Here is a 24,288-nt window from a genome sequence, read left to right as displayed (position 1 = left end):
AGCGTTCTTTTGAGCCAGCCATAATGTCGCTTACTTTTTTAACGCTTGGGGCGGAACTGAACTGTCAAATTGACAGTGTGAGTTACAATGTGTCAATATTTCTTTCTGATTTGGATGCCATAAGGAAAAAACGTAAGTGCAACATGTAAAAATTGTTTGTGAATTTTTTTGGAGTGGATTTTGGAACAGTGAATAATTTCTTACGAAATTTGAGAATTTAATGTGAAATCCGAATGAAATTATGTGTTCGTGGAAAAAACAATTTTTTTCGTTTTTTTTTTTGAAAAATATAAATGGATAATGGTTAAAAAAGCTCCAATGCTTAATAAAACATATAAATTGAAACGAAAAATTCATGGATGATCAGGAAAAAAGACGATTGTTTATTCATATGCGTTGATTTGAAATTTAAAAACAATCTTCTTTTTTCCTGATTTTCAATTTATATTTTATATTTACTCAAAAACAAATAGAAAAACAAAAAATATTGTTTATGCCAAAGCGCTTGAATAAAGAATAAAGAAATAAATAATATGAAAACCATATATTTTCTGTTCTAAACCATATCTATTCTATTTTAGTGTGCCCAGCGAAGGGGGCCGGGTTTGCTAGTGTTAAAATAAACTCTTTTGTTAAGGGAACGACTTTTTTGCTATATTTGAGGTTATGTAACTAGATAAGGTACTCTTTTTGTAAAAATGTCATTATGGTTTCTTTAGTATTCTCTGGTATTTTTTTGCTTAGTTTTACTATGAATACACCTTTTGATGCCCTATGCCCCACTAACGAGAAGAGTTGGGAGAAAAAGTTTAATATTCTTGCATAACCTTAAAAGGAACAAAAAATTAAATTAGCACTTTGAAATTATCAAATTTTATAAAAATCAATAAACTTTCATTAGCACTAAAATCTTCTCAGAGCGACCTTTCTTAACCTTCTTTTGTTTAATAATATAGTTTTTTTTAAATTACAGTTTCGGTAGCTCAGAGTTAAGAAAAAAAAGAAACAAACTCGAAACTTAAAAAATTTCGCATTTTGAGTATAAAAAAGCACTAAATTTATTGCGAAGAGCAAGTGGTTGGCAACACTGCACAACTCGACAAACGTGACGTCATGCACTTTCTGATGGGCTCAATCTTGTTTCAGTCATTCTTGTACAAAGTTTCCATGCCGATTTATTATCTCTGCACCGATTCCGTTCTGGTGATCCGCGATCGCTTTTCCATTGCGCTAATCAATGCATTCAGTTTGCTCTCAAATATTACATAGTTCATTGTTTTAATTGTAGAGCATTTTTTCGTTTTTTCATTTTGCGGTTTTTTAGGCTTTTTCTTTGTTTTATTTCTTCTATGTTCGCTCAATTTTGTGCAGATATTCAGGTATAACCATTTTTGCTTTGTTCAGCATTTCTGTGCTGGCTTATCAGTCAGTGGAGTAATGCGCGTACTGAAGAAAATTTAAATTTACCGCTGCATTCGATTGGAAATGAAGTAATCAACTCTTCTACTTCCCTAATATTCCATGCTGACGCGTTCTTCCACCAAAATTTTAGTTAAAGTTGATTGCTTTTAATTTCCTAGTATTACAGCTTGCATTTCTTTTTCATTTTGGTCTACTTCAGTAACTTAGTTTCATTCAGTGAGAAAACTGAGTGCCTCACTTTTTATTCTTTATGCTTTCAAACCACTTCGTAATATATACTCGTACATATGCATGTATGTATGTATGTATGTGCTATACAGATTACTTTACTTGACTTGAGCTTTAGTTGCAAAAGCTCATACAACTTTTTGCTTAAAGCATTTTACTACTAATTTATTATTATGCTGAAAAACTGAATCATTAAGTTGCAAAAGGGCTTTTCTGTATTTTTAAATCAACATAAAATATTCCGAATCACTTTCGCTACTCCTGGCCGAATGAGACTGGAGCTTAATGTGATTTAAGCTTAATTTGTTTGCATTGATTAAACATTTACCGGTAATGTATGTAAAATTTATTATAACAAATATGTACATATCGATGGTTTTCGAGAAAAGTGATATAATTCAAAAATACAAAATACTGAGTGGGTCAGTTTTCAAGATAAGTGACGCGCCAGTTCGATCACCTGACAAAACGACACTAACGCCATCTCTCAGAATTGCTTCAAGATTCGCTTATGACGCTTTTCCAGATAAAAATTTATAAACTCTGTAGTTGATTTTTGCTTTTAACGGCAAAACTCCGAATTTGAGTTAATTTTGGGTTGTGTCGCTTTTCTCGAAAACCATCGATATGTACGTAGGTGTTTTCCCATTTTATAAATTTACAGTTTCTTAGTATTCCGTTAAAGTTGCTTGCTGACTAATGATAATTGACGAAATCAAACGAAAATATTTGTAGGGTTTATTCGCGTAAGCGTGCGTAGGTATTCCAGATACTCCCAGCATCAATAAGATTCCCGACTGATAAGAGGCTATGAGTTGGCTTTAGAGCAAAAGCAGATATATTTATTGCATATATTGGATTCATGCACACATAGTTTTTCCACATTTACATACTTATTTCATCGTCCCAAAAGTACGGAAGGGGAGGAATTTTCAAAACTATTCATACGCTTTCGCCGCATCACGAAGGATCACATCGAGCAGTTGACCGGCGAATTCTCTTTTGGACAGCCGCTCAGGATGTTGTGTGTACATAACGTAGCGACGCGCTACCTCATCATTTTCCCGCTCAGCGGAGGAAAGTGATTTCACATATTTTTCAAAATCATCCACACAACTTTCGAAAAGTTCTATGCCACGCTTTTCCACCTCCACCAGGTACTCCTGTAAGCCATGACGCTGCAGCGCTGCCCAAAGCAAGTTCTCAGAGCGGCTCTTATCTTGTTCGCTTGTAGCATTTAACTCACGTACGACACTGTCAAAATGTCCAAGCACAAAAATAGTCCCAATAGCTAAGTAATATCTGTTTGGTATTTTTGCAGGCGGTACTTTTTTTAATTCCGCTAAATCTGATTGGGTCACATATTTGCGTAGTATCTCGATTTTTCCATGCATCTGCTCGCTGCTTAACGCTGTAATTGTGGGGTCGGCGAGTACATCTTTGGCAATGTGGTGGGTGCGCTCGAGTTGGAAAAGCAGCAAGTTGGTGTATCGTTTGAATGCCAAAGCTGAGACACGTTTCCTGCTGCTCAAACTTTCTGATTCCGTAGCTGCAGGTGATGCGGGACTTACAGATGCAACTGCGCCATGCTCGATTTCATTGACTTCGTAGGTGGAGGTGGTTTCGCTAGGCGTGGGCAAGCTAAGCGTATCCTGTTGGAGGAATAAATATTGGTTTTAATCAAAAACAAATTTAGTGCGCATTCGTTTAAATAGCTATCAACCTTTATCAGCAATGTGATGGCTAATGCGAGGAACAACAATCGTTTCATTGCGTTGCGCTTTTGCTTCTGTACAGATTAATTTTGCAAATGAGCTGCTTCGCGCTGTGAACTCTACTGAGCTGAACTGATATTGCTTTGTGTATATCAATCAATATTTAAACAGTGATGGACAAAAGTCTACATACACCTCCCATTTTCATTGTCTTGAAAGTTGAACTTTGGCTTTAACTTTGCGCAACGCGATGACCTCCGAAAGCACTCAAAGGGGAAATTTTGCAGTACATCGGAGCTCACCAGGGCAGCATAATCAGGGAGAGTGGTTCTACTACTGAAACCTGGGAAACCCGCCAACCAAGGGGAGTCTTATCGTCCGATAACTCTCCTTTCCCCAGTAGTGAAATCTCTTGAAGCCCTTCTACTCTCACTCTTAACGAAATATCTGACCCCAGCCTCACACCAGCATGGCTTCCGAAGAGTGCATAGCACTGCCATGGCACGGGCTCAACCAAAACCGCCCCTGCGAGAGGACTGTCGTAGTAGCGTTGGACCTAAAAAGGCTTTCGATACAGTCAGCCATGCCACGCTACTAGATGACATTTTACAGTCGACACTCCCGCCAGGGCTGAAGAGGTGGACCGCGGACTACCTGAATGGTCGTCATTCGTCAGCGCTATTTCGAGAGCAAGAATCAAAACAGAGGAAAATAAAGCAAGGAGTTCGCCAGGGTGATGTCCTTTCACCCTTTCTTTTTAACTTCTACATCTCGACACTCCGCCAGCCACCAAAGGAAGCCTTCCTGGTCTCCTACACCGACGGCTGCACGATAATGGAGTCGGACAATGACATTGATGGTCTCTGCCCCAGAGTAAACGACTACCTCGCCTGCCTTTCTCGCTTCTTCAGTGCGAGGAACTTACAACTTCCCCCCACTAAAACCACGTCGACTCTCTTCACCACCTGGACAAAGGAGGTCAAGCTGCAACTTAAGGTGAAAGTCGATGATGCACCAATTCCGACTGTAAACATTCCAGAATATTGGGAGTTACCTTTGACAGCTTGCTCTCCTTCTCAGCGCACACAACCGTTATTGCAATTAAAGTACAGAACCGCAGCAAGGTCCTCAGGTCGCTTGTCAAAGGCAAAGAAATTTTGCTGTCGACTTTCAAGGCAATAGGCCGACCGGTTCTAAATTATGCTGCACCTATCTGGTCGCCTGGAACCAGTGATTCGCAATGGGCGAAGCTACAGATCTGCCAAAACACTGCCATAAGGACCGCGACAGGATGTCTTATGATGTCCACCACATAACATCTTCACGATGCTACCTGTAAAGGAGCATAGTAAACTGCTCAGTAAGCAGTTTCTACTAGGGTGTTACCGCAGGCCTCACCCATGCAGACACCTGCTTGAGCTTGAGCCACCTCCCAGGCACTTCAGGAGGCATTTCCTCAACTACGCGTACGAGCTCCAAGACAAAACAGACAGACAGGTACTGGCACGGAGAGTGTACAAATAGACAGTCAACGACATTCATCGGGAGACCCTTACCCCCTTCTTAAGCTCCCGACCCCTGAATGCCGTTATCGGAGTCCAACCATCATCCATCGCAGACAAAGAGCTCCAACTTCCCCGAGAGATCCGCGTAACACTGGCACAATTACGTTCTGGATATTGTAGCTGGTTAAACTCCTACTTATCCAGAATTAACCCCGACATATTAGACATATTCCCGGCATGTGAAGGTACCCCGCACGACACTAATCACCTTTTCACATGCCCCAACATACCCACTCACCTAACACCCCTCTCCCTCTGGACCCAACCCGTCGAAACAACTAGTTTCCTACCGTTAGATGAGCTAGATGAAAACGACCAGTGATTACACTACACTGATAGGGCAAAGTTACTGCTACAAAAACAACCACAAACGCAGCATACTATCATTTTTGAGGTGGTCCTAATCTGTTATTCGTGAGGTCTATTCGCTTATCAAAATGTTGTGCCATATTTTCAAGCCCTATCCAGCTTTATTTTGTTACTAGTGATGTTCCAAAGACCAAGCAGTTCAAGGAACGAAATGAATTGGACACCTAAAGATTATTTGGATAAAGAAACGACCGGCATTTTTTATTGAGGAGGCTCGACATATAATGTTTTTTCGAGAAGTACTGAGGTCTTTTGATTCTTGTGTGCAATTTTCTCACCTAAAAGTAGAATCGTGCAATTCCAACGTTGCTTCGCCTATGCCATCAGTGGGGAGTAAGCCAAGAACTTTACTATAAATTTACGTCGTATTGGGTTATTAAGTTTGGCGTCGAATTGAATAATTTCGGTCCTCAATTGCAGTAGTTTCACAAAGTAAAGTGATAAAGAGTGTAGAACATAAGTGTTTATACGGAAAGCTTCACTCAGGGGTGGTATATCTATAAAATAAGTCCTTTATTTACATAGCTGCATTGACCATGCAAGGGTGATATACCGCGGGAATGGCTTTCAGTTTACTGCCGCTGCTTTTGGGAAGTCCCAATCAATCGTCTTTAAGCTGACGGTATGTACATATTTATACATATATACACCCTTTTTTTGGGTGTTTGTCCAAGCTCTTGCTCCTATTTGAGGTGTGCGAATAGATATCTTTTACAAATAGAACACCAAAAATTTTATGCCGACCCCGAATGAGAGCCTTTTCATGACATAAATACACTCGCACGTTTGCCTACCAAGAGGCCTCCGCCATGAGAAAAATCAGTCTGAGAGAAAAAAGCGACGAAAGTATTCACAAGTAAAGGACAACGGTGGAACCAAATAGGCCTGATGTAAAATACTTAATAAAGCCGATTACTTAGCAAAAGCCGATTTCAAGCTCAATTTAGCAACCAACCGATTTATTCCAGTGAAAAATTCTAAGAGAGAAAATTAAGCAAATGTTTATTTAAAATATTTATTTATTTCTCTTTCGTACCATTCTCGCGAATAATTTTTAGGATCCAAAATCATCATCAAATCATTGAATACTGCACTGAACAATCGTGCTCCCAATTCAGCCTTGGTTGATTCTTCCTCCGTATATCTATTCCATGCCTTCACCAAATCTTTCTCTCTCTCGCTTTCGGGTGTGGAAAGTGTTTTGATAAAATTCTCAAATTCATCAGCCAGATAGTTAGCGAATTCGTCCATACGTTTATCTTTCTCAGCAAGGTACTCGAGAAAACATATATATATTTCCGAAGCACACTTATTTATATTCCATAGCTGCGCTGTCTATCTTGTCCACAGATGGGTCTGCTTTGTTTGGCTATCTGGTTGGCTCTTTGCAGTTTAAATTTAAATTTAAGGGGTATCTGTAAACGACCATATTTTCTAAACTTATAACATATTTTAAACTTATTTTAAATGAAGAAGTCAATACATTATTTTAAATTTGGCATACAGTTTATTTATACATAAAAATAATATAGAAAGTTTTTTTTTATATTTTAATCATTTAAAATGGTGGATGTACACTCAATTCTTCCAGGAAGGTCGCAGCGGGGCTTCTCAATCGGCGGGCATTGTAGCATCGGTGTCAGTGACCTGAATATAAGAAACAAAAAAATTGTTTGTTTGTCTTTTGCCATAATTTTCATATGAATTAAAAAAAATGGAAAAAAATCGCGGAATAAAATGCTTCAAAAACCAAAAAAGTAATGAATTTTGGGGCGAATTTTCCTACTATGATATGTTAATTCAAATACGTACATCAGGAGGATAGTGTCCAGACTTGATTAGCTCGTACTCGTTACTCATACTCTACATATGTATATGTATATGCCAACAAACCTTATCCGTTCGATTGCAAAAATAATTGATAAGAGTGCGAGTAATTAGTTGGAATTGAACCCCAAATAGAGATCCATATGCAATTTATGTAGCCATATTGTCCACTAAGTATTTCAAATAAACAAATAATCTAATTTTTATTTCACTTTTTATTTCACTTTGTTATTCAGTCAAGATTTTTTGCGTAATTCACCTTGCGACCCTTTGCGAAGCACTTAGTGCGAATCAGAATCCGAAAGCGCGGCTTTTATTGACAACAGCAGAGACTTTGCAGACTACGCAGTGGAAAAATGTTGAGGACACTTTTACTCGTGGCGTTCTCCACGCTTTTGATAGCACAGGTTTGTAAAATAAGATACATTTTTTTTCACATTATTTTATTTAATAACAAATTGCTACGTGTTGCCACAGTTCGGTTTGTGCCTACCAAAACCATCCTCCTCGGAATCAGCGGAGAGCAATAACGTTGCGCAGAGCGCCCAAACGACAACACCGTTGCCGGAAGAAAGCAATTTTGAGATTGGAAAGAAAAAACTAGAAACACTTATGCACAAAAGTTACTTAAATTTATTAAATTATCAACTGGAAATGACCAACCAGATAGCCAAACACGTACTAGCAGACCCATCTATGGACAAGATTGACAACGAAGCTATGGAATATGAAAAAAGTGTACTGCGAAAATATGTGAAGGATTCAAAAGAAGCATTAGTAGCTACTTTGCCCGCGGACAAAAACGATCAGCAAAATCGATTTTTCTTTGCACTAGGGAAAGGTTTTGTGATTGAAAATTTCGACAGTTTTGCACGCAGACGTTCTTCAAAAACAGAGGAACTAACACCCGAGCAACAGGACACTTGGGATGCTTTGAAGAAGTATGGATTTCTCGAATACCGTACCAATTTAGATAATCGTGCAAACGAATTCGCTGGCTACTTAGCTGACTCGTTTGATGATTTTATGAATACACTTTCCACAGCCGAAAAAGAGAAGGATAAAGATATGGCGCAGACATGGGAAATGTATAAGAAAAACGAGCTTGATTTGACCAAGATAGAATTCGGGCAACGATTGTACTATTCTGCTGTAATTCGAAATTTCAAACGCAATTCAAGGGGAATAAATAAATACCTGAAATAATAGGAGGAGGGGCTTCGCCAAACAATTTTTAATATAAATGATAGGGTGTTTAATTCATTTTAAAGAGGAAGGTATACCCTTAATAGTGAAAAATAACATCAGGCAAATGACCACCCCGATCACACTTACAGGACAATATCCCATTCATAAAATTTCCCATAACCAAATTGCAAAGTGACTGCCCTATGTCCTCGATAGCCTCACGAATTCCATCTTTGAGGTCTGGAATCGACCCTGGGCTGTTGGCGTAGACCTTCTCTTTCACGTGGCCCCAAAGAAAAAAGTCTCAAGCTTTTAAATTACAAGATCTCGGTGGCTAATTGTGATCCCCTCTTCGAGAGGTAACACGGTCCGGAAACTTTTCCGTAAAAGATCAATGGTTTCGTTGCTGTGTAGCAAGTAGCGCCGTCTTGTGGAAATTAAACATTGTCCAGATCAATACCATCCAATTCCGGCCATAAAAAATCGTTAAATCGTGAAATGAGACTTTCAGCGATTAGTCCATAGATGTCGCTAGGAGTATTTCTAAACCTTCCCAAATGTCTTGTTTTTTCGTCTGCCCTCTGTCAACAATATTCAGTTCATTGTTTGTTACGTTTCATACAACAATGCATTTTTGCCGCTCTAAAAAATGTCGAAATTCGTGCCTTCAAACTACGATTTGCGGACATCGTTGATTTTCTGTTATCAATTGAAGAAAAACACTTCTCAAGCTTATCAAATGCTTATAAAGGCTTATGGTGGACATGCTTTAAGTAGAGCACAGTGCTTCAGGTGGTTTGAAAATTCCGAGAACGTGGACCGTGGCCGGCCACCGAAAAAGTTTGAGGACGGCGAATTGCAAGCATTGTTGGATGAAGATGATGGTCAAACGCAAGAAATGATGGCAGAGCAGTTGGAGGTGACACAAAAAACCATTTCCAAACGTTTGAAAGGCATGGGCATGATTCTAAAGGTCGGAAGATGGGTGCCGCATGAACTGACAATGTGACAATGCACCGCAACATCGAACAAGAGCAACCCGGGAATTGGTGGAGACGTACGGTTGGGAACCGCTGGTGCATGCGGCTTACTATTATCGTTTGTTTGCATCGAAGGGCCACGCATTTTCCGAGCAGCGCTTCAATTTTCACGAAGAAGCCAAAAAATGGCTCGATGATTGGTTTGCGGCCAAAGACGGCCAATTTTTTTGGCGCGGCTTCCACAAATTGACTGAGAGATGGGAAAAAGGTGTCGCTAGCGATGGCTATTATTTTGAAGATTAAATTTTTAACCATTTTTTGTTAATAAACGTTTGAAATTGAAAAAATATAGTTAGACTCTCTTATGAAGCATAGGATCTCAACACCGGATACTTTCGTAAAAGAGTCGAAATGGTATTTTCCTAACAACTTTGCTCTATTCCTAGCTAAGATTGAAAATTACAGGGGAAGTGTTCTAATGTTTCTTCCTCTTTCTCGTCTCTACATTTTCTGCAGCATTCATGCGAAAATACTCCTAGCCTAGAAGAGTGCCAACCTAACAGCCAATGATCGCTGAGACAAGCTGCGACTTTCGAGTTGTTCTCCCTTGAGAGATTGAGCAATCCTCCTGATCTTATCACAAATGAGTCTGGTTGTTACACAAGTATTTTCTTCTCTCCATGACCTATTGGCCTCCTGGACAAGATTCGTTTTCATCATTAATTTGCAAGTTGTCAAGGAACCCATATAAGATTGATCTTGAAAACGGTGCAAATATCATTTAGAGCTGCTAGGCTTTCCTGAGCAACCTTTTATGTTACTATCACCGCCTCCATTGATTGGATTGTCGCATGGCTGTCTGAGAAGATATTTATTGTAGGTCTTTTGACGGCGTGTATGTCAAGGTACACACTTACCTCCTTTAAGGCTAAGACTTCTGCCTTGTAGACGCTACAGTAATCCAGTAGTCGGACGGGTAATTATAATCTTAATTCTTTTAAAAAGACTCCATAAACATTTTTATGTATTGTCACATACCTGAACAGGACATTAGGTGATTCCAAGCGTTGCATTGATTGCATCTAAGCGAAACTGAGTTCGTATGGAGCTTTTCATGGCAAATGCAAAAGAAATTTACTCTCTGCTCGTCACGACCTCCCTTTATTTTACTGACTCTATGAGCTCCCCTCGATTGTTTTCTGTCCCAAAAGTTCCCAGAATATATTTTTTTTAATAATAAGGTTCGCTAGCGTGGGAGGTGGGGGACTTGATAAAATATCTAAGTTGGTAAGGCAGTGTGAATTACAGTTAGTACTTATTCATATGATGCTTCCGCTCCCACTGACTAAAACAACAGTTATGAGTGCGTCAGTTATGGGTGCGTCAGTTATGGGTGCTAATTCCATACAACTGCCTAATGCTGCTGCTTCTTCTTTCAAATCCGTGACTACCGTTACAGATCCTCGCTCTCTCGCTCAACCACAGTGGGAAGAACTGCAAAGTAAGAATAGTAAAAATAAAAAAGCTGAGCGTAGCGTTGTTATCGGCCAGAATAGTAGGAAAGATTTGGATGCATTTGCCTCAAGAAGATCGTTACACTTGTCTACTTTTAAGCCCCTCCATAACTGAGGAAAATATATTGTCTTTTGGTTCTAAAAATTCTGGTTTTGGCGAGATTGTCTTTATAAATACAATTTCAAGCTCATCAAGAAAGGAGCTGACATACAAACCTTTACGTAAGAAGGTAAGTTTTAAATTGGGTGATATTAAATCCTACCCTATGAACTGCAAGAGTGGAACTACTACCATTTAAGCTCTAGTAAACTCAAACCTACTTCCACGAATCGAATGCTTTACTTTCGACTCATGGACGGTGTACGTACCACGTCGGACGACATTTGACTTCGAAACATGGCTGAGTTCAAACTTCCTTGACGGCAAAATTTTGTATCTGAAATTATTTAACGCCATCCGCAAATAATGCGAGGAATAAAGTTCGCTGGACTCGGAAATCCCATTTATTTTACACAAAAATTTTAAAATTTCCAGCAAAAGAATTAAATATGTGCGATATGTTGTTCTTAAAGATCGCCCCTTTTCATAATAGGTTTCAATAGTTTTAAGGCCTTCTTCTATCAATTAAAATTGTACAGCTGTCTACTTGAGAAATATCAAAGAATTGCATAATGGCATGAAAACAGGTAGCGTCTAGCAATTTTTCTCTACTGAACACTATGCGTCACTTTTGAAAGACCCTTTATTAACAATAAAATTAAAATTATATAGTAAACATGCAATAGGTAAATCACAACGCTAATTCAAATTATTTTTCCATTTTTTCTACTCATCAATTCGTGCAGATATATTTCTATTTAATTTCACTATATTAAAAACTCAAACTAGTTCAAGCAGGCACATCAGGGGTTGTTAACGTCTAAACCAGATAGTTGTTCGAGATTGTCGAACAGCGGTTGGCCCAGGGTTAACATTATGTCCTTCCATAGGGCAGGGCATTCACAGAGGAAATGGAAGATTGTCTCCTTTTTCTCCGGTTGTTTACAACTGTGACAGTATGTATTGTGAGGGATACCCATTTTGGCTGCTTGTTCTCCGATAGACCAAAAGCCAGTTATGACTGCCGTTAGTCTCCAGGCGTCCCGTCGTTTCATTCTTATTAATGCCGACGATTGCTTGAGGTTGTAGGTGGGCCATAACGTTCTGCTAATTTTGCATTTCGTCTGGACTTTCCACCTACAGTCAGCGATTCGGAGGTATTTTTGGGAAATTGTGCTCTTGACTGCACCTAATGGTGTGAGTACCGATTCTGCAAGAGCGTTATTCATGGCAGATCCCCCTCTTGCCAGTTCATCTGCTTTTTCGTTACCTTCAATGTTCCGATGTCCCGGGACCCAGATTAAGGTAACTCTATGGTTTTCACTCAAGACGGTGAGGCTATTCCTACTTTGTTCCACCACTTTGGAGGTTGTTGTGGCCGAACCCAGTGCCTGGATTGCAGCTTGGCTATCCGTTAGAATCGCGATATTACCCTTAAAAGAGAAATCTGCGATTAGTAGCCTACAAGCTTCCCCAATCGCCAGTACTTCCGCCTGGAAGACACTGCTGGTATTAGGGAGACGCACCGATTTCTCAATTTTAAGTTTGTGAGAATATATACCAGCTCCAACACCGCAGCTCATTTTACTTCCATCCGTATAGACTGTAGTGTCGAAGTTGTTTAGAGAGAATCCCTTATTCCATTCTTCCTTAGTTGGAAAGAGAGTGGCAAAATTCCTATTGAAAGTTCCCGTCGGGACGATGTAGTCAGTTCTCACCGAGATTAACTGAGTTTGTCGCAATAGTAGACTGGCATGACCATAAGTTTTTTCTCCCCAGCGACCCGCTTCGTTTAACCTAAATGCACTCATGGTTGCCGTCTTCTTAATATGTAGGTCTATTGGAATAACGTGTGTCAGTGCATTGGGAGCCTCTCTAGGACATGATCTGATTGCACCGACCGTTATTGCACATGCTGATCTTTGTATTCTGCCGAGTAGTTTGGTATTGTACTCTCTCCCTAGAGCCTTCCACCAAACTACCGAACCATACGATAGAATAGGTCGTATAACCGTCTTATACAGCCATAATGTATGCTTAGGTTGAAGACCCCATCTTCTTCCAAGCATACGTTTACGGTCATATAAAGCAATTTCTGCCTTCCTTACCCGTTCTTCAACATTTAATTTCCAGCTTAGTTTGGAGTCCAGAATTACCCCTAAGTACTTTGCGCTGGGTGATAGTGAGAGAGTTTGTCTGTTAATATTTGGTAGGGTAAAAGTTGGTACCTTATATCTGGTGGTGAAAAGCATAAGCTCTGTTTTACGTGGGCCTAAACCTGGGCCACAGCCTGTGGCCCAAGAGTTAAGCTCGCCTAATGCCCTTTGGATGATCCCACTGATCGTATTGGGACACAGTCCTGACGCCATTAACACCACATCATCAGCGTACGCCACCGCTTTTACCCCACCTCTATTAAGTTTTATTAAGACTTTGCTAATAACGCATAACCAGAGAAGTGGAGACAGTACTCCCCCCTGTGGGGTGCCTCTGTGGACCTTCTTGGTTATACTGATATTACCCATATTAGCTTTGATGATCCTGGTTTCTAGCATAGAGATGACCCAATTACTGATGCAATTGTCCACCTCTAAGTCTATCAACGCCCGTTGGATCGCATCTGTACTAACATTGTTAAAGGCGCCTTCTATATCCAAGAATGCCGCCATGGTATAATGTTTGTTCTCTAGAGAGCCCTCTATTGTTCGGATTACCTCGTGAAGCGCTGTCTCCGTAGATTTGCCTTTAAGGTACGCATGTTATGCAGTAGATATACCAGAGCTCTCCAAAGAGCTTCTAAGATATATATCCAAAAGTCTCTCAGGAAAGACGAGAGACTGATTGGCCTATAGTCCTTCGCTGATTCATGTCCCCTCCTGCCTATTTTTGGAATGAAGGCGACCTTCACTAGTTTCCAACTATCTGGAATATGACCTAGCTTTAAACACGCTTTAAAAATTTCCTCTAGCCATGGTAGGATACAGTCCAAGGTTTCCTGTAACATCTTTGGGATGATCCCATCTGGCCCCGGAGATTTAAAAGGTGAAAAAGATTTAATTGCCCATGCAACTTTCTCCTTTGTAATTATTTCTTTTGCAAGGTGCTGTGGATTATATTGGCTCCGCCTGATACTTCCCGCCCACTTTCGTGGACGCTGCACCCCGGGAAATGCGTGTTTAGTAGAAGTTCTAGCGATTCCTCTGTCGTAGCTGTCCAAGTACCATTAGGCCTCTTGACCCAAGAAGCCATTCAATGATCTTTGGACAGAACACGGCTAAGCCTGGCAGAATCCCTAGTGGATTCGATTGACGAACAGAATTCGCTCCAGCTCTCTTTCTTGGCGGCCCTAATTGCCCTTTGTACAATTGGCAATTTCCTGTCGAGTAGCTGAGGTTAAACGTTGATCTAGATTTTTCCCTTAGTTTTGAGAGCTCACTGCTCCACCAAGGGGGATGGGATTTTTTACTAAATTTTATGGGGCAGGACGTTTTTTAGGCCCTACTAAATGCCTTCCCCAGTGTTGTGACCCTACTCTCGAGGTTTTCGGTGAGAGTGATTTTGTGGATGGGAATCCCTCCTATCCTTTTATTGACTATGTTTCTGAACCTTTTCCAGTTGGTTCTTAGTGGATTTCTATACGGTACGGGCGGATCAACATTAAGATCCAGATCTGCGACTTAATTATAATAAAAAAAATTGTAATTCAGAAAAATAAAAAATATACATACAGTCGATGTTTCGGCCAAGATTAATTTCCAATTTTTACGATGAGGGTATAGCCTTTAGAAGAGGGATACGCCTTTAGAAGAAAGCATTTTGGATCATCACAGCAAAACCAAGTATCAGCCCACTCGTCTACTTTGGCCTAACGACTCTGTTGATGCTTCTCTCCGAATATTAATATGTTCACATATAAGCACATAATTAAATTTTATGCTCAACAACCCTGTTTGTGTGATTCCAAAAATAGCTGATAAGAGCGCTAGTAATTATTCCAAGTTGAGCCCTAAATGCATAACCTTTCCATCCAATAAGTATTTCGAATAAGTAAATAGTGTACTTTTTCTTTCACTTTGTTGTTGTGTCAAGATTTTTACACAATTGACTTTGAATATAAATACCTTACGACCCTTTGCGATGCACTTAGTGCGAATCAGAATTCGAAAGTGCGCTTTTTATTTACAACAGCAGAGACTTTGCAGACTACGCAGTGGAAAAATGTTGAGGACACTTTTACTCGTGGCATTCTCCACACTTTTGATAGCACAGGTTAGTAAAATGAAATAAATTATTTTTCACATTATTCTATTAAAAAACAAATGCTGCGCGTTGCCACAGTTCGGTTTGTGCCTACCAAAACCATCCTCCTCGGAATCAGCGGAGAGCAATAACGTTGCGCAGAGCACCCAAACGACAACACCGTTACCGGAAGAAAGCAATTTACCTAATGCTCGGCAGAGACTCGAACTACTTGCGTACAAAACATTGTTGAATTTTTTAAATTCTGAGCTGCAAAAAAGCAACCAATTAGTCAAAGACGTGTTGGCAGATCCCTCTATGAAAAATATCGACAACGATGCTATGGAACACGAAAAAAATGTACTTCGGAAATATGTGAGGGAATCAGAAGAATCGTTAGTTGCTACTTTGCCTTCCAACAAAAACGATCACGAAAATCGCTTGGTGTTTGCATTTGAGAAAACTGTTGTACTTGGCAGTCTGCACCAATTTGTGCCACGACTTTATTCAGATACGGAGGAACTAACACCAGAACAACAGATTACTTGGGACGCTTTGAAGAAGCATGGATTTCTTGAGTACCGTACGGAGTTAGATAAGCTTAAACAAGAATTTATGTGTAATTGGGCTGATGAGTTTGATAATTTTATGAAAACACTTTCCGCAGCCGAAAAAGAGAGGGCGAAAGATATGGTGGAGGCATGGAACGGGTACACGAAAAACGAGTTTGGATTGAGCAAGGATCAATTGGGACAACATTTGTTCACAAAACTATTCAATTTTGATTCTGATACTGTTCACGAAATGGCACAAAAGGGAAATAAATAAATATCTTAAATAAAATTTTACTTAAGACAATCTCTGTTTATAAAGATATAAGTAGAGGTAAAATAAATCGGTTATTTGTTAAATTGAGCTTGAAATTGGCTTTGCCTTTTGGCTCTGCTCCCTTAACAGCTTTTTTCTATGGAAAATCAGAAGCAATCTTAAGCGAGTCTGCTTTTAGCTGATTAGTTCTTAATCAAATTGCTTAGACCAGTGCCTGCAAATGTAATATTATTATTATTATTTATTAAGGGATTACGACTTTAGAGCTTAGTACTTCATCCTATCAAAATAATCCCAGAATTTTACCTTTTGTGAATAGTTGAAAATAAAGTTCTTAACATTTTTTTGTTGCTTGCTTTGTGTTTTTGTAAAGTATTTCTGAAAAGATTTTGGTTTTTTGTATTTTTCTTATTTTCGTTTTGGTTTTGTTTGTGCTCAGAGTTTCTTCAGAACGCTTCCGTTCGCCATGCCATTTATTCATTTTATTCGTTCAGTTATCGCTTTTGTCTATCCACTGAATTCGTTTACTTCACAAATAAAATATATATGCGTGCAAGGAGAATGAGATCGACAAAGCGCGGCGTTCTCCATTTTAGAATATAAAGCGTCAGGTTAGGGAAAAACATTTTGCATTGGATTTGCGAGGACTTGCAAAGTTCCAAAGAGCTAAAAAAAATTAAAAAACAACTAAAGCATTCAAAAAAAGTTACGAAATACAAATTTTATTAATGAAAAAAATTAAAAACAAATTTTTTTAAATCAGAAAAAATATTAAGTTTTTTTTTTAATTATAAAAAATATGTAAGAACAATAAAAAAAAATATAACAAAACATGTTTTTATTCACATTAAGGATATTGAAATCATTCTCAACACAGAATATTTAAAAAATTGAAACAAATTAAAAGAATATTAAAAAAAAAATTAAAAATTAAAAATTTTTTTCTAAATTAAAAAAAAAAACAATATAAAAATACTAAAAAAAAAGGTTCAAAAATTTAAAAAAAACTTGAAAGGAAATATTAAAAAGTTGAAAAGGAATACAAAAAAAATAGAAAAATTAAACTAAAACTAAAAAAATCTCAACATTTTTTTTACATTAAATATACAATACAATTAACAATTTAAAAAAATAACTCATAGGAAAATATGTTTTTATTCACATTAGGCACAGATAATTTCGAAAATTAAAAAAATGTGAAAGAACTAAAAAATAAAAAACCATTTTTTGAAAGAAAATTTAAGAAAACCTTTAAAAATTCAATTGTTAAATTAAAAAACATTTACAAAAATTAAAAAAAAAATTAAAAAAATTATAGACAAATATAAAAAAATTAAAAACAAAATTAATATGAATTGCAAAAAAAAAAATTTTTAATTTTTTAAAACTAAAAATATATTTAAAAAAAAAATGTTAAGACTTTTTTTGTAATTTTCGTTAATAAAAAAATATATTATATAAAAACATTTAAAAAAAATTATAGCTTCTTATACAAAAGTTATAAAATGTATATCACAAAATATTAAGTAAAACTTGACATTCCCTTATTTTGGGGTGCATTTAAGAAGGATGGAGAAAGAGGGAAAAATGTGTTCCCCTTCTTGCCTAAAAGTAGTAAAAAGTACGAAAAGTAGCTAATTAGATATGTAAAAAAATACTGTTTTCGTTTAAAGCAAATATAATATTTATTTAGAATATTTTATCTAACAACACAAGAGCACACAGAACTATGTGATCTTACTTATGTAAATGTTTTAAGTGAATTCGTAGTTGTAAAACAAATGTTAGTTAGATGTGAAAAGTAACAAAACAAAAGTAAAAATTGGAGTCTTTAAAAGAGTATTTTCATTACATTTAAAGGGAAATGGTGCTAGTAAACAAAATAGCTTTAATGTAGATTTACGAGTATATTTTTTACGGCTTCTCCCAAATGTATAACCAATTTCGTTGGCTGCGAATTATTAAAAGGAAAACGACACACAGAAGTCATCTATAAAAGTCATAATATCGAAATAATAAAGGATATTGAATAAACTAAGCTTATAAAACTTACTAGTTTTAAAGTAATGAAATTAAAAGGCTGCCATGATGTGGGTACCTGCACACTATACATATCGTCAGGTTACTCGCCATTTTCTCTGCAAAAATATTTTGGAAAATTATGTAGTTCACTTTTTGCATCACGGGGTGCCATGAGTACAACCTCTGGTGATGCCCTTAATGATATGCTTGATTTGCTCCCCCTGGATCTTAAGATACAACAGGAAGCAATAAAAGCAATGCGTAGACTCCATAAATATGGTTTCTGGCACGAAGATGGAACTTCGGGACACAGAGAAATCTTTAAGTTGCTGTCGGAGCAGTATCCACTGTTTTTGGCACCGAAAGATGACCTGATACCCACAGTTTCATTCGGAAGGAAATTTGATGTCAGATTTCCATTGCGTGAACAACGGAGCAATCCAGAATGCATTCAGGGAGGTTTGACGGATATTTTCCTTACCGATGGGTCCAAGACTGAAACAGGGTCTGGAGCCGGATGGTACTTAAACGATAGTAATAAGTATCACTATGCTATGGGGGGAATGGCAACTGTTTTCCAAACAGAAGTTTTTGCCATCCTAAAAGTAGCCGAATGGATAATCGAGAGGAGATGGAGCGGGAAACAGATTGGAGTCTTCAGTGACAGTCAGGCTGCATTGAAGGCCCTGGAGAACGCGAAGCAAACCTCAAAGATTGTTCATGAATGTAAGAAGAAGCTTAATTCTGTCGCAAGACAAAACAGGCTTGTACTTATATGGGTTCCGGGACACTCCGGTGTTCAAACGAAATTGCCGCCGAATTGGCCAACCGTGGATCAGCGGTGCCCCCACAGGGGCCAGAGCCAATAATCGGAATCAGTCCCACAGGAATCAAGAACTGGATCAACGATTATGTAGGCAATCTACATAAAAAGCGATGGTCCGGTCTAGAACGCTGCAGAACTGCAAAGTGTTTTGTGACAAGTCCGAACAGAAAACTGTCAAACATTCTACTAAAACTTAGAAGGAAATACATTCGGTTGATGGTCGGCATCATTACAGGACACAACCCATGGGGTCAGCATATGACCACCATTGGAATCATCGAGGACCCGGTATGCCTGTCATGCTTGGAGGAGGCGGATAGCACTGAGCACTTTCTCTGTGAGTGTCCTGCCTTTGCTAGAGCGCGACTACGAGTATTGGGTTCCGATGTCATGAGAATGAGTAATATTCGTTCTCTAAAACTGGAGGATATTTACAGATTTGCTAAAGAATTTGGAAAATTCTCACAGGACTCTATCTCTGTCTCTATTCTTTCCTATCTCTTTCTCTGATACTTTTCTCCCTCCCTCCTTGACTATCTACCCCTTTCCAGAGCTTTAAATACAATGGGCTTTTTAGCCTGAGTGTTTTAGGAGCCACCAAATCTCCTGGTGCTCCTTAGCTCGACCTCTTCAAATTCAATTCAATTCAATGTAGTTCACTTTCATGCATATAAAGCCATGTTTAGTAACCTTTGCATTACGAGGTGTGGCAAATTTGCTCATTTCAGTAACGTACGGACGTAAATGTACGTTTCATAACTGTTTTTACAAACTTTTATTCCTGAAATAAATACTGACTTTTAGCATCCTTTTTATGTTATATTATGCATTGCTATTCACCTGGCTTTCTATTTTCTTAATGATTTGTTAAGTTTTTTCATTCGTTGATACATACGCATTTAAAAAAAAAAGTTTTTCATGTCCATGCTCGCACTTATGTGTGAGGACAGTTTAGAAGTTTCTTCAAATAATATGGAATATTCGAAATTTTGTCGCCATTAAAAGTACAAAATACAGATTCCATCTGTTTTATCAAATTTAGGTCATTGGTTGTTGGCTTTGTTAAAGCACCCTTCGATAAATCGTCGATCCATGTAAACGTAGGCTATGTTTCCAACAATGTTCCGTTATAGTCTGCTATATATTCTAAGGTATCTTTGAAAGCTCTATTTTTAATTGAATGTGTTTTTACGCGAAATGCTGCACTTCCGCGTGTATAAGCACCTGCAAATAAAAGCTTTTAAAAACAATTTATTTCCAATTAAATAAAGGGTTTTTAACGAATATGAATAAAGCAACGTGTCAAAAATGGAAACAGTGTTGCCGACCATATAATTTGGACAAAAAGTTTAGTTTTTACTACAATTCAACCTTTTTTTTGTGAAACAACATTTACTTTTTTTTGTAAAGAAGCAACACGTTTTCAAATAAGGGCGCCGATTTGTCAAGAGGGAGCGAGACAGCTGCTTTCTTACCTAACCTTTTCTAATTGAGTCATGATTGTAGACTAAAAACTAACAGTTGCACGTCGAACAACAGCGAATGAGAATTCGCAAGGTTGAAGTAAAATAAGTCTGCCTGTATGAATCCAGTTTAATGAAACTCTCTTGAAAGCAGCATTAAAAATAATGATTTCATGAGGGACAATCACATGCGCTAGCGGCGAATCTGGTTCGAAAACTTTGTTGTTGCTTTCGCATAGAAGATTTTCGCCAAGTAAGCACAGCCTAGAGATAGCGAACAGAGAAGTAGCGAATCCAAATCGTATTCTTCTATACGAAAACTAAAACTATGTTGGCTCAAAGACGCACATCAGGTCATAGCGTCCAGTCTTGATTAGCTCATACTCGTACCTACACATGTATATATGTCACTGGTCCAACCTTGCTCAAGTCAATTGTGACTTAATTAGATTAAGAAAAGAAAATTTTTAATTAAAAAACAAAATAAAAAATTGAGAAATTAAAAAAAAAACAAAAGTGAACATATAGCGGGTGTTTCGGCCGAGCTTCACCTACAATTTTGATTATGAGGGTGGCATCCAACATTAGAAGAAAGTCTTCCGAAGCTTCATGCCCTCAATGGATTTCAAATTCTGGATCAACCAAGTGAAAATCACGTACCAGTACACTCGCCTACTATGACCCAATGCCTACAAATTTTAAATGGACTTGGGCACATTTCCTTCAAAAGTGATTTATGTTTCGAACTCAAGATCTACAACATATTTGCAATGCATAAACACATTTTGCTGCGTTATACGTATGTATATGTTAATATATATGTACTTATATATATATACATTAAATTTAATGGCAATGAACCTTGTCCGAGCTACTGCAAAAAAATTGATAAGAGTGCGAGTAATTAGTTTGAATTGAATCCCAAATACAGATCCATATGTAGTTTTTGTAGTCTTATTGTCCAATAAGTATTTCAAATAAACAATTAATCTAATTTTTATTTCACTTTGTTATTATGTAAAGATTTTTGCACAATTGACTTTGAATATAAATACCTTGAGAACTTCTGCGAAGCACTTAGTGCGAATCAGAATCCGAAAGAGCGACTTTTATTGACAACAGCAGAGACTTTGCAGACTACGCAGTGGAAAAATGTTGAGGACACTTTTACTCGTGGCTTTCTCCACACTTTTGATAGCACAGGTTAGTAAATTGATTTACCTATTTTTCACAATATTTTATTAAAAAAGCAAATTGCTACGTGTTGCCACAGTTCGGTTTGTGTCTACCAAAACCATCCTCCTCGGAATCAGCGGAGAGCAATAACGTTGCGCAGAGCGCTCAAACGACAACACCGTTACCGGAAGAAAGCAATTTTCAAATTGGAATGAAAAAACTAGAAACACTTATGCACAAAAGCTACTTAAATTTATTAAATTATCAACTGGAAATGACCAACCAGATAGCCAAACACGTACTAGCGGACCCATCAATGGACAAGATTGACAACGAAGCTATGGAAGCTACGAAAAAAGTGTACTTCGAAAATATGTGAAGGATTCAGAAGAAGCGTTAGTTGCTACTTTGCCTGCGAATAAAAACGATCAGAAAAATCGATATTTCTTTGCACTAGGGAAAAGTTTTGTGATTGAAAATTTCGACAGTTTTGCACGCAGACGTGCTTCAAAAACAGAGGAACTAACACCCGAGCAACAGGCCACTTGGCATGCTTTGAAGAAGCATGGCTTTCTCGAATACGGTACCGTTTTAGAAGATCGTGGAAACGAATTCGCTGGCTACTTAGCTGACTCGTTTGATGATTTTATGAATACACTTTCCACAGCCGAAAAAGAGAAGGACAAAGACATGGCGAAGACATGGGAAATGTATAAGAGAAACGAGCTTGGGTTGACCAAGATTGAATTCGGGCAACGATTGTTCCAAGTACTATTCAGTTATAATTCGAAATTTTAAACGCAATTCACGAGAATGGTACGAATGTGGAAATATACGAAAGGGGAATAAATAAATACCGGAAATAAAATTTTACTTAAAAGAGTTTCTGCCATTTTTAATTAATCAGCCTCGATACGAGGTAGGTATTTAGCAAAGATCTTGGCTTACTCCATCAAACATCAACTGGTGCATAGGCGGAGCAACGTTTGCGTCGTACGCTTCGTTTTTTGGGTGAGAGAAACCCCCACGAGCCACAAAAGTCCCCACTACTTCTCGAAATTATTTGTGGTTGTAGTTTAATGGTAGCAGCATCATTGGTATATGCCTTTTTTAAACTGAAGATGACGCCAGTACTTCCGTCAATGATGAGAATTGAGCCGCGACCTTATGAACTTCCTTATCTAAGCTAAATAGTACTGAAGGAATGGACCTCATAAGGCATAAGATCTACCGCAGAGGAAGGAGTTATGCTGCTCTACTGAGTTCCGAGGTACTGTTGAGGTTAACTTTTAAGTGCTTTGGGAAGGCATCGATGGGTTGCGCAAGGTTGAGGTCGGTGAGGCAGAGTGCTGTCACATAGGTTAAGTTAGGTTTTTGTGGCAGTCGGCTTAGCATAGTAACATAGGAACCTTACTTTTTATATTTTACGCAACTAATTAGACTCTCTTCGGCCTTTTTTTAATAGCGGTTGCCCCTCGGGAGGTAATGGCAAACCTTCGAGCGTATTTCTGCAATAAAGAAACTCATCATAAAAAATATCTGCCGTTCGGAACCGGCTTGAAATTGTAGGTCCCTCCATTTTGTGGATCAATATTAAGACGTGCGCCACAAATAGGAGGAGGAGCTTCGCCTAAAAAAGGTGTACGCGCCAATTATACGTAATTATATATATATATATAAAGGGTTTTCCAATAAGAGGTGTTATTTTGATATTCAAAGAAAATTGGTATTTCTTAATATAAATGATCGCATGTTTATTTCATTATAAAGAGGAAGCTATGCCGTTAATAGTGGAAAATAAAATCAGGCAAAGGACCACCACGACTACGCTTACAGGACAATATCCATTTCATGAACTTTCCATAACCAAATTGTAAAGTGGCTGCCCCATTACCTCAAAGCCTCACGAATTCCATCTTTGAGGTCTTGAATCGACCCTGGGCTGTTGGCGTAGACCTTCTCTTTCACGTGGCCCCAAAGAAAAAAGTCTCAAGCTTGGTGGCTAATTGTGATCCCCTCTTCGAGAGGTAACACGGTCCGGAAACTTTTTTCGTAAAAGATCAATGGTTTCGTTGCTGAGTGGCAAGTAGCGCCGTCTTGTTGAAATTAAACATTGTCCAGATCAATACCATCCAATTCCGGCCATAAAAAATCGTTAATCATCTCTCGATAGCGCAATCCATTCACCAACAAAACCTGTTAGTGGAAAACCCTTTATATACCATATACCAGGTATATACCTATGAAATGAGACTTTCAGCGATTAGTCCATAGATGTCGCTAGGAGTATTTCTAAACCTTCCCAAATGTCTTGTTTTTTCCTCTGCCCTCTGTCAACAATATTCAGTTCATTGTTTGTTACGTTTCATACAACAATGCATTTTTGCCGCTCTAAAAAATGTCGAAATTCGTGCCTTCAAACTACGATTTGCGGACATCGTTGATTTTCTGTTATCAATTGAAGAAAAACACTTCTCAAGCTTATCAAATGCTTATAAAGGCTTATGGTGGTGGACATGCTTTAAGTAGAGCACAGTGCTTCAGGTGGTTTGAAAAATTCCGAGAACGTGGACCGTGGCCGGCCACCGAAAAAGTTTGAGGACGCCGAATTGCAAGCATTGTTGGATGAAGATGATGGTCAAACGCAAGAAATGATGGCAGAGCAGTTGGAGGTGACCCAAAAAACCATTTCCAAACATTTGAAGGACATGTGCATGATTTTTTTTTAATTTTGACAATGTGACAATGCACCGCCACATCGAACAAGAGCGACCCGGGCATTGCTGGAGACGTACAGTTGGGCCACGCATTTTCCGAGCAGCGCTT

At 38.3% G+C, this 24,288-nt stretch overlaps 3 protein-coding genes and 1 pseudogene across 4 annotated transcripts; 3 read left to right on the top strand and 1 right to left on the bottom strand.

Moving 5' to 3' along the window:
* Nucleotides 1-1,842: 1,842 nt before the first annotated feature.
* LOC129248528 (uncharacterized) lies at nucleotides 1,843-3,497 on the bottom strand. 2 transcript variants are annotated; one of them, XM_054888108.1, is made up of 3 exons: nucleotides 3,374-3,497; nucleotides 2,544-3,302; nucleotides 1,843-2,458 (listed from the first exon to the last, which is right to left on the bottom strand). In XM_054888108.1, exons 1-2 carry the CDS (start codon nucleotides 3,419-3,421, stop codon nucleotides 2,589-2,591), a joined length of 762 nt encoding a protein of 253 aa, XP_054744083.1. In that variant the 5' UTR covers nucleotides 3,422-3,497; the 3' UTR covers nucleotides 1,843-2,458; nucleotides 2,544-2,588. The 2 variants fall into 2 exon arrangements, with proteins under 2 accessions (XP_054744083.1, XP_054744081.1); XM_054888106.1 differs by having other exon boundaries at nucleotides 1,843-3,302.
* Nucleotides 3,498-7,362: 3,865 nt separating this feature from the next.
* LOC129247343 (uncharacterized) lies at nucleotides 7,363-8,332 on the top strand. The gene is made up of 2 exons (XM_054886450.1): nucleotides 7,363-7,533; nucleotides 7,604-8,332. Exons 1-2 carry the CDS (start codon nucleotides 7,483-7,485, stop codon nucleotides 8,330-8,332), a joined length of 780 nt encoding a protein of 259 aa, XP_054742425.1. The 5' UTR covers nucleotides 7,363-7,482.
* Nucleotides 8,333-15,038: 6,706 nt separating this feature from the next.
* On the top strand, nucleotides 15,039-16,063 carry LOC129248646 (uncharacterized). The gene is made up of 2 exons (XM_054888274.1): nucleotides 15,039-15,177; nucleotides 15,247-16,063. Exons 1-2 carry the CDS (start codon nucleotides 15,046-15,048, stop codon nucleotides 15,973-15,975), a joined length of 861 nt encoding a protein of 286 aa, XP_054744249.1. The 5' UTR covers nucleotides 15,039-15,045; the 3' UTR covers nucleotides 15,976-16,063.
* Nucleotides 16,064-21,373: 5,310 nt separating this feature from the next.
* LOC129249043 (uncharacterized) lies at nucleotides 21,374-22,344 on the top strand (annotated as a pseudogene).
* The last annotated feature ends 1,944 nt before the right edge of the window (nucleotides 22,345-24,288 follow it).

Source organism: Anastrepha obliqua, chromosome 5 (genome assembly GCF_027943255.1).
Source record: "Anastrepha obliqua isolate idAnaObli1 chromosome 5, idAnaObli1_1.0, whole genome shotgun sequence".
NCBI lineage: Eukaryota > Metazoa > Arthropoda > Insecta > Diptera > Tephritidae > Anastrepha > Anastrepha obliqua.
The sequence above is the reverse complement of the archived record's forward strand: the minus strand, read 5'-3'. Positions and strand labels throughout refer to the sequence as shown.